This window comes from Chroicocephalus ridibundus, chromosome 6, assembly GCF_963924245.1.
Source record: "Chroicocephalus ridibundus chromosome 6, bChrRid1.1, whole genome shotgun sequence".
In the NCBI taxonomy this organism is placed as follows: domain Eukaryota; kingdom Metazoa; phylum Chordata; class Aves; order Charadriiformes; family Laridae; genus Chroicocephalus; species Chroicocephalus ridibundus.
Window position 1 is genome coordinate 30,594,497 of NC_086289.1, and position 10,806 is coordinate 30,605,302.

The following is a 10,806-nucleotide window of genomic DNA, read 5'->3' on the forward strand; positions in this document are numbered from 1 at the left end:
AACATCTAACAGAATATTATAATCAGAATGTGGTTATAAATTCATTCACATCTGTTGGCATCCCAAATTGCTTCACAAAAAGAAACCCCAAACCATATAAACGTGTAAGTATACAAATACATGACTTATATAAAGTATAAGCTTATACTCCATAGAAGTACAGAAATATATACACCATCAAATCAATTACTAGAAAAAAAATAAATCTTCTGCTCACAACGCAGAATCCAGCTTTTCAGATCAGGTATGTTCCTGTATTTGATTTTCCAATTCCCTACACACATTTTTCTAACTGAGCAAAACCAGTAAATTCAAAACTCATCTATATGTAAACAAACTTATTTAATTACACAAGTGCAAGTACTTTATCTTACCTCATCCTCTACAGGGTATAAATTTTGTTCTGAGCAGGGCATTTTAACATGTTTGTTGTCCCACAAATCTTTGTAGTGAGTTGGAAAAGGTTTAGGCACCTCTCCTTCCCTTAGGAGATCTACCTGCAACACGGAGGGGAAAAAAAGCTCAGGCTCTACTTTCAAGTTTTTAAATGGAAGAAATATAAAGTAAGCAAAAACATAGTGAAAAAAATTTCTCATCTACAGCTACACTTTTTGGAAAGGGGAAAGCTACAAACCAACCACACGATGGACAGTCAGTTACAAACAAAAAAATTCATCCGTTACTCTTACATTATACTTGCTGAAAAGAAAACCACCTTGTCATTTGACCTCTTGAAACACACTGAAATAAAGGTAATGCATGCAATTATTTTATGTCCAATTATCAGCTAAATACTTCCTCATTTATGAATTCAAGTATCTAATCAACTATAGGGCCTTCTGGCAGCACTGATTCTCTCAGAACTTGCATTTAAACTTAATGTGCTTTTCTTTCATTTGAGATTTATCCATGACCCCACAGGTTTCTGGTCACATGTTTTATTTCAACAATAATTTGACTGCATACTATTCCAAAGAATTAAAGGCAAATATATTAATCTAAAATGCAGCAGTAAAATTGCTAGAAATTCCTTTTCGTTCTTTGTCTTTTTCATATTTTGAGCCTTTTGTATATCTTGAACCCAAACCAGAATCATATTAAAAATGAAAGTATAACATAAAAACATTGAAGTACAAATTTTACTTGCAGACATATTTAAATTCCCACACTTTACAACTCAGTCAAGGAAGTACACACACCTATGCAAAAGAGAATTACTTGTCCCTAACAAGCCAGAGGTAGTAAAATCATAATCACATTTCTTCTGGATCTTAATATCCTAATTTTGTGCATCAGAAAAGCCAGTTTTCAGGAAAATCAGTTGCCCCAGTCTGCTCACAAGGAACAGCAAAGAAAGATTTCCACAACCTGCTGATACTATAAGACTAACATTTGGCATTTCATATTATTAAACATTTCAGTAAGAAATTTGATTTGGGGTAATACACTGAATTATCGTACTCTGACGGTGACTGTATGATTGGCTGAGGGTCGCAGATGAGGAAGACGCGCTGCACACATAGGCATTCTTCTCATCTCTTCAATCGGTGTCCCAAACCATTTCTTATTAGTTGGAAGAGGAGGTGGCATATATTTAGGAATCTTCCTTCCTGGCCTCTGGGGTTTGAATTCACACTTTTCTTTTCTGCTGTTAAAATAAAAAAAAATTTGAAACATTTTATTTCCACTGAAAAACCTGGTAGGCAAATACATGAACTTCCGCTCAAGAATGACGTTTATATCACAGTCAGTTTATTCGCTAGCTTTTGCTGTGGCCCCAGGCCAAAGCTTTGTTTGGGGAAAACTCCCACCACCAACAACCTCCTCCTCCCAACACAGGCAGGTCCGTGGTGTCTACAAAACACTCTTCTCTACAGGCTTACAAACACCTTCACAGAACTGCAATATGTTAACAAGGCAGGGTTCTCCTCTGCAGAGTCATGCTCTTTCCCAACAGGACACGTTTATCCAGGGACAGCAGACTCACTCATTGGTGGCATTTGTCAGGATACCCTCTGTAGCCTCTTCTCAACTGTTAGAAAACAAACACGTATGCATGCACAGATGTGCATATCCCTTCTTCAAACTGAAAGATAACTTTCTTAATCACCCTTTCTCACTAGGGTTATATTTTTCATGCCAGACATACAATATTTGCAGTGGAAGTAGAAATTTAAAAGTAATCCAAAAAACACTTGCAAAATTCAAATACATGCAAGAGCAGAGGATCTAAACCTCTTTAATGATCTGAGATATTTGGGGGAAGAAAAGTCTGAACCTGCTGTATATTTGATGTAACACACCAGATGCTTCTCATGCAAGAGAAAGTTCTCAAGAGTAAAATGCAAAACAAGTTAAAAGCACACGCTTTGAGGTACTGTTTAGACCTCTAAATTCCCCTTAGCAAACTTACTCCACCCTTGGATAAAGATGTTGTCCAACCTGTTTGCTGCATCTATGCACATGCCAGCCACAGACGATGCCTTCAACCTAGCCAATCATGCACAAACGGTGTAGCCGCATCAACACGATGCTGTGTACAGGCCCACTGTGCTCATCTGAGAGCCAAAGGGTAATTCTGGCATAGCATTACTGATGATTGAAGCCTGCTTGATGCACTACTGCTTCTTTCTCTGCAAGTTAAGATCTGAGCCACTCTATTACCTGCTGTAGACCTGGTCTAATGAAAACCAGGAGGAAAGCTTTTAAGGTTTTCTAATTGCCCTTCAAGCACTACAGACAACACCACTATTTTGCCTGGCACTGAGGTTTATAACCTTCACATTATCTTGTTTAGGTCCCAAAAAGAAAAAAAAAAAAAAGTCTCTACAGCCCATACTCTCTACCTTACTAATTATTCTGCAGAGCACTGCTAGGATTCCCATCTAGCCACACAGCGAAACTTTTGCATGAATTTCCCTTATCAAATATGGATTTGTTGTAACACACCATGCCCTATCACTGACAAACACAAGCCTCAATCTCTGCTGCTTTGCTACAATTCATTTAAATTAGTGAAAACAGTACTCCCTAAACCAAACATTTTAAACTTTATGACCCCCTTCTCCATACTACTTTTAGCAAATTCTTCATCTATCCATTTTTCCTAAGAACTGCCTTTTTTTTTGTTTTCCAAATCCACTCTCAGCCTACTCGTCTCTTAAGATTTCTTAAATACAGGCTCCCGCCACTAATTACCTACCCACCCTCCGTCATCCTTTTCTTCAGTTCCTTGAAAGGTATGGTTTGTGCTGCTTCTCACATCCAGAAAGGACCTCCCAGTAAAGATATGCAAAACTACTTTCTTGCCCTACTTTAAAGCCTTGAGTCTACTGAGATAATCGCTCGTTACACCAACACACACAGTCCTCTCGGTTCTGCTTACTCCTTTGTTGTTTATTCACTTTCTCAGCTCCCACTGAAATCTAAGCTCTTCAGAGCAGAGATTATCCTTTTGTCCTTACACAACATCTAGCATACGCAGTCCTGGGTCATGCTCAGGGCTTCCACCTCCATTGCTGTAGTGTGTTATCACTAGTCTTTCTCTCTCCAAAATTATGAACGAAAAAAAAAATAAAATCAAAAACCCCTCACACACATCTCTACAACTGCTTTCAAAAATGAAGTTTTTCATATCTATTTCAATCAAAGCATCAGTAGCACTAATGCTTCAAATAGATTCAATATTTTTGACAGATGAAACTAAAAAAAACCAAACAACCAAGAAACCACGAGTTTCCTCAAATATTCTGAATGAAATAAAGAATGCTAGAGCTACAGTCCATAAAGCACTCCCACACCACCTTTCATTTTCAAGGATTAAAAATCCCATGGTCTTAAATCACTTCTTTGAGAAAGAACTTTCTACAGTGTCTTTAATTCCCAATTTTAGCAGATCCTCAATGATTTAAAACAATTGCACTGGACAAACATATCCTTTAAAGAAACACAAGTAGTCACATTAAAAATAAGTTACTTCAAGCTTACGAAGTTTTCGTTGTGTCTTAACATACATTTTTCAAAACTCTTTATACAATCCAGCCTCCAAAGTGCTACCATCAAAGAGGAAAATTTTAGAAAGTGAAAAAACAGATGAAGAGGCAGACAGAACGCTACCTTTTCTCCTCAATCTTCGGTATCCTCATGAAGTGAGAAGTGATTTTGGAGTCTCTCTTCACACCCTGTTTTGCACCTTTGCAATCTGATGAGGGAGCAGGAGAGATCCCAGGCGACTTTGTATGCAGACTGTCCTCTTTAACAGAATTATCTACTTCCTCAAAGCTTTCACAGCCCTTGGCAGAAAAATGTGACTTTCTTGACTCCAGTTCAGCATTCCCATATTGAATTCTAAAAGATTTGTTTATGGATTTTGACATATTAACCTCCTCTCTCTCATCAGGAAACGGACTCGTTTCTTCATCAGCCTCTGACCCATGACAGCTATTTTTAGAATTATCTACATCCATTGGTGACTCCGGCTCACTTTCTTTCTCAAAAGCAGGTGAATCCCCTGAACTACTCTGACATTTGCTCAGTTTCCCAGGACCTCCAAGATCAGATACACAAGCATCGCAACCAGCATCTGAAAGTGGACTTTCCGGAACTACATCCCCTTCTTCTTGTTCACCCGTTAAACAGACAGAATTGCAACTCTTCAGCTTCCGTGAATTGCATGAAGCCAGTTGTCCATCCGTCTCGGTGTCTTTTGAAGAAAGTTTTGTATTTCCCATTTTCAAAGACCGGGCTGATGATAATTTCCTCTGAGTCCAATTGTCACTGCTTTCTTCACAGCCTCTCGGAGTCTGCTTGCCAGTTTTGTGCATCTGATCGATGTTGGCATTTTTAAAGAGGTCTCCAGACTGTGTCCCCTTCACAGGCTCTGCGTCCAAGACTGGATCTTTGTCCTCAGCCTCCCAGTTACACATGCTGCCTGTCTGAGGCAAATTTACATGCTTCGTGCCAACTTCCACAGATATTTTTGAATAATTTTGCTGACAAATATTCTCTAGCTTTTTCACATCGTGCTCACAAAAATTCTCTTTCTTAATGGAAGTCATCTTGAGATTTGCTTCAGTATTATTAATTTTGCTGTGTAAGCTGTGAAAGAGAAGTAAGGCAATTTAATGTCTTATTTCCAAATGGAATTTCCATACATGTATATTATTTTTTTAAAGGAATTATTATAAACATACAAAAGAAACTACAGAATTTTACCCATTATACTTTGTAAGTGAGCACTACCAGGATCAACAAGTTTTACTGCACTGGGTAACATAACTCAGTAACAACCTATTTCCATTTAGAGGCTCCAAAGGATGATGAATCAGTTTCTTGCTTTAGAAATCTATTACAGTGGTTCATTATTCTTATTTTCAAATCTAAACAATATTAAGCTATTATTTAGGAGTTTTTTCCTCAGATGAAAAAAAGTAAGAAGACACGATAAAGTCCCCCTTAGCTTTAATCTTAGTTATATACAGTGAGCAAGGAAATCAATGATTTTGTAGCCATTCCCTCTGAGCTACAAATTTGTCTTTTAGAAGAGCAGGACACAGCAGTCCATAGTCTCAAAAACAACCTATTACTTCCTTACTTTTTAAGCAGCCCATGACTCTTCAAAAAAATCACACTACAAAAGCATAAGAGTAAAATATATTTAGATCTGATAATAAAAACTAAAAGACACGTTAAATCAATTATTATTTCTGAAGAGAAAAATAACCTAATTCATCCCGCATGGTCTTACACAAAGAACAGAAAGAAATGTGTCCTAACAGTTACAACAGGGAAATGAAGTGAGTTTTGTATAAGCAGATGAAACTTTTCAAGAAGACACTGGGAAATAATTTCACACTTACGTACTGATTTTTGTGTCAGCGTATTAATAAAGAAAAATACTTCAACACCAGATGAATATTAAAAAAAACCTGACTAGTCTTGGTGAATATATCACTCTGAACAATACAAATAAATAAAGGATCTTGGCGCAACAGATGACAGCTCAGAACTTCACCCATAGGAAAATTATTCAAAAACAGAAGTATTTTAGAGGGGCTTATGTTATAATTTAACACCCCACATCTTCACATTTGTTCCTGCACTGAAAATTTTGATGAACAAAAATGAAAGTTATGTTACAGCTGCCATATCAATGAATGACTCTCTGAAGATATTGACAACATCTGTTGTCAACCTAAGGCAAGAAATCAAATCTAACACAAAGATAATGTTCAAATTCAGATAAATTAAAATTGGGATGCACAGGCACATTGTGTAATAGATAGGCACGTGAAGTGTTTACACGACGAACCTACTGCTTAAAACTGACTAGGTTGTAATCTGTCAGCAAGGCTGGAGGAGGGCATAGAAAAATGATACTCTAACGAGAATCTTAAAAAAAATAAAATAAAAAGAATTAATTCACTCCTTAAGTATCCTCTTAACATCTTTGCTTTATTGCAAGCTATAAGCCTGTAACTGAGCCCTGTGTACTTCTGTATTAATCATTATCACAAGTTTTCCTAGCTATTTTAGCACTGCTACGGATTTCAATTTCTATTTATTAACAAACATCAATGAAAAGTAAACCAGCCCATTTACAATTGCAATTATAGAAAACTAGTACCTGATATTCCTCCGTACTGGACAGTTAAACTCTTTTAAGAGTTTAATTTTAATGCTGCCTTGCAAACACTGCTTCTGACAGACTACATTAGCAGAAAATACCAAACTTTACCTGGTGCCATTCAGCAGCAAAACTTTTATAAAATCTTTCACAAAATAACCTGAATGCACACTTGAGTAGCTGTAAATTCTAGTCCAAATTAAATCAAGTTGTACATGCTCATCCTGCAATCAGTCTAGCGAGATGAACCAAAACAGACTTTTGTCTGTAAAGTAACAGAATTGTGAGTTGAATGCAGGATTGTCAGCCAAAATCTGTAACTGTTATTGCCCTATGTGAAACAAAAATTAAAAGCAGAGCTGTTGACTAAGGACATGATACGACAACTAACTTGGCGTAGTGGTTGGTTGCCACAGAAAGCAGCAGTCCCACTTTGCCTTCCCTTGGTGCAAGTTCCCATCTTTTCATTTGCAGGAGCAGTAGTATTTATTCATCTGAACAGTGAAGTGCTTCAAGAAGTAAATCAGCAAAAGAGTTTGGGTTTGGGAGGTTACAGGGGAGCGGCGGGGAACGACACAACTAGTTCGGTTTTTGTAGTGAAAGTCTGTCAGTTAGTTATACTCAAGAGGATGCGCCAAGGTAAGAAAAGCAGCAGAAATGGGGTTGTGTTTTTTTCAGCAGCCAGCGTACCAGCAACCTGCACTCGGAGCTCCCCACAAGCCCACTCAAAGAACACAACTTCTGAATAGGTATGCTGTACATTTTACCTTTTGGACTCAGTTGTCTTGGGTCCTTTATTCTCCAACCAAGTGGTAATTGTCCGTTGTTTACAAACTGAAAAACCACAGTTCATTATGTTATTACATGAAACAAGAAAAAACTGCAACACAATTGCATATGAATAAGATAACTTGCACTGGATCAAGATAAAAATACCTCAATTAAGTCCTCATTATAATTTCTACTACAGGGATCATCCAGACACTAACACTATTAAAACTACATGTGATGCAATATTTAATTTGTATCAGTCAGCAGCTGTAGCTTCTGTAATAGTCTTTATAATGCCAGGCTTGGTGTGTGGTGGGTTTTGTTCATCCAATTTTTTTTTTTTAATATGATTAAAAACATACAGTAGATATCTAGATTTTTAAAAAAAAAAAAAAAGGCAACTTGAACTTTCCAGCTCTGATTATCACCTTTAATGACCACCACAGTGAGCCCCGAAAGGCTTCTGCTGAATTTTGCAATGAAGAGGCAACATGACATAGCTTAAAAACAAACAAAAAAACCCAACTAGGCATCTTCCAAGACCCAGCCAAGAACCTTATTCATATGTAGCATACTGTGAAACATCAGGCTTCATATAAAGATTGTACACATTAGAAGTGACAAGTGCTGAAAAAGAGACTTCATCTTTTCCCTTCCATCCATAAACAATTTGTAAAGTCTACCAACGCTTACTCCCCTAACAGCAACAAAATGTGAAGGACACTTTCAATAGAACAGCAGGACACAAACTATTTACATAGAGACTTGGGGGGAATAGGGAGAAGAACCTCAAAGCAGTTATTTCACAACTGGAAAGTAATCTTCATTAGCATAAGAAGGGTTTTTCAGTTTACTTTTGTTGTTCTTATTTAAAGATAATTCTGAAAATTTGCCAACTAGTTTCAGTTCCCTTTCTTTCCATTTGCCAAGAGAAGTTATCTACCTGCCACTGCTGACTATGCAAGGTGTTTGCTCACTGCTTTCAAATAGGTAAGCAAAATTTGTAGTTCCCCTATTGCAACAGTAGTTTTGCAGAACTTAAAAACCAGTACAGCATCTCTGTCTGTTCTGACTAATAGTCACTACAGAAAGACTCAGCATTTCACTGCTAATGGAGGTTGTGTAGCATACGTAGTGTAGGCCATAGGAGACATTGTTTCATAAGCACTTTCCCTAACATTCAAGGCCTTGAACACTTTTCCACAGCTGGTGATCAAATATCCTCATCAAAAGTATACAATTTCTAGAATGCAAAAGCAATCTCCAGAAAATGTTTAAATCATTTTCAGTTCTGAAACAGCCCAAACAATGCTGCAAAATTGCCACCATGTGACTAGGTCACCAGGGAGTAACACCAAGCTGTACGTCGATTACAAGCACAAGGATACCTGTGCAATACTCAGACATTCCATTTTTCAGCAAATGCTCAGCTTCACCTCACTCAGGAAAAAAGTAACAGCCTGACGGATCTTATGAACTAAAAGATTTTTATTTCTAGAGATTCACTAAAACTGAAGTATATTAGTCGCTCTGTTTACCAAATTCCACCTTCTTATATTTGAAGCGCTAACCCAAATTGCCTACAGGCAAGGGGAAAGCAGCAGCCAGACGTATTAAAACATGGGGTGAATAAACCCCTTTGAAGGCAGCTGACTACCTCTTGAGGTATAAACTTACGTTGAGGAAGGAATACCTATTCACTACCACAGTAAGTAGAAATGATAGCAGCAGCATCAGAATGGAACAAAATGGCTTTGGTATGAACTTTCACATCTGACTAGCCATTTAAGCCCTATAACCAATATAACACACATCATTTTTCTTTACTACTACTAACATCTCTTTTCGCTACAGATAAGGTAATAAAAACATAAGAGGCAAAAAAAAGACAATATATGCTTACATTCAGTGCAAACAATAAAACCAGATTTCGGTGTAATTTTTTTTTAAAGTGGTCTCTAAATTTCTTAGTCAAGATTCCCCAAATCATTCTCCTAAACCAAACCATTCCTCAGAATCTACCACTGAGGGAAACTACCAAATTTTTAGAAGATTCTAATTCATCGCTCTGTAGGAGTGTATACGTACAGATTCAAACTCAAAGTTGCCTCTTAGTTACTGGTCAGTGAGGTTTAACTCATCAATGGAAGACCACAGTAAATCTTTTTGGGTTGGTTCCCCCCACCCCTTCCCTGTATTCCTTTCTATTCCTGAAATAGATACCTTATTGTGCATTAAAATTTTATTTTGACAGCATTAGGTCCAAATAAAAATAACCTAAGGAAGCCACGTGGGAACTTTTTCTACGCAGCTTTGTTGTGCAGCAGGAGGGGCGCCCCAGAGGGCCAGCAGTGCCCCGGGCCCGCAGCCACATGCCCATGTGGGTTCCTGTCATCACCCTTGTCTCTCCCTGCCGCGATGGCCTGCCACAACACCCCGCCGAACGTCATTTCTCTTGCAGCGAGTATTTGTCCTGGCACACAGGGAACTGGCTACCTTTAGCGGCGTTGGACGGTTGCACTGTTATTGCAAGTTTGTAGAGAATCAGGCACGGAGCCAGGGTAACGATGCTGTAGCCAAAGCCGTCTACAACGTGCACTGCCCACACCACCGGGCTCGGGTACCCGAGACACGCTGGATGCGGGAAGCCGAGTTAGGGACGATTCACGCCCGACAAGGCCAGCCCCGGGCAGGCAACGCGTCTCCCACCGCTTACCGCTGCCCCCTGCAGCGTACCAGGCCGACAGCAGCGCAGCAGAGATGCAATAAGGAGCACAGACGGACACCGCGTCCCGGCGGAGCCCCCGGCCGCCTCCTCCCGCCGAGCCCCGGGAGGGACCGCGGCTCCCGCGGGGCTGCCGAGCAGCGCTCCAGCCCGGTTTGGGCAATTTCAGCGCTGCCCAGGGCTTGCGGGCAGAGCCGTCCCGTCCCCCGGCACCCCGTAGCCGACGAAGGGGAGGGGACGGAGGGAGGAGAGGAAAGGACAGACCCCCGGCGAGGCCCCTTCCGCGCCCGGCACTGGCGCTCGCCTGGCCGCTCCCCCTGCCCCGGGGAGGCCGGTACAAACCTTTGTTCCCCACGGCGATGGCGGGACTGCCGCCGGCGGGGCTACTGCCCCCGGGCCCCTCCTGGCGGGGACCGAGCGGCGGCGGCCGCTCTCCCTGGGAGCCGCCACCGGGGCTGGCGGTGCTCGGCCGGGCTCTCTTCCGAGGGGGGTCCCGCCCGCAGCCCGCACTCATCCTCGGCGGGCGCTCCTCCGCCCGCCCGGCCCGCCTCAGCCGCGCGGGCCCGCCAGCGGCCGCCGGGGCCAGGCGGCAGCCGCCCCCCGGGGACGGCGCGACGATGCGGCGACGGCGACTCTGCTCCTCCGCATCCTCCGGCCCGCAGCGCCGGGCTCGTCCCGCCGGCCG

The 10,806-nt window shown here is 40.9% G+C and overlaps 1 protein-coding gene across 2 annotated transcripts in view; it reads right to left on the reverse strand.

The window, feature by feature from the left end:
* The window catches only part of PARG (poly(ADP-ribose) glycohydrolase), a 75,669-nt gene extending 65,032 nt beyond the window's left edge, over window positions 1–10,637 (reverse strand). The window contains exons 1-5 of one of the 2 annotated variants that reach the window (XM_063337800.1): window positions 10,464–10,637; window positions 7,393–7,459; window positions 4,117–5,097; window positions 1,462–1,645; window positions 375–497 (exon numbers count right to left, since the gene is read on the reverse strand). In XM_063337800.1, coding sequence (XP_063193870.1) covers window positions 375–497; window positions 1,462–1,645; window positions 4,117–5,097; window positions 7,393–7,459; window positions 10,464–10,635 — 1,527 coding nt within the window. In that variant the 5' untranslated portion in view covers window positions 10,636–10,637. Of the gene's footprint in view, window positions 1–374; window positions 498–1,461; window positions 1,649–4,116; window positions 5,098–7,392; window positions 7,460–10,463 lie in introns of both variants that reach the window. The other variant, XM_063337799.1, reaches the window with a different exon arrangement.
* Between the last annotated feature and the right edge of the window lie 169 nt (window positions 10,638–10,806).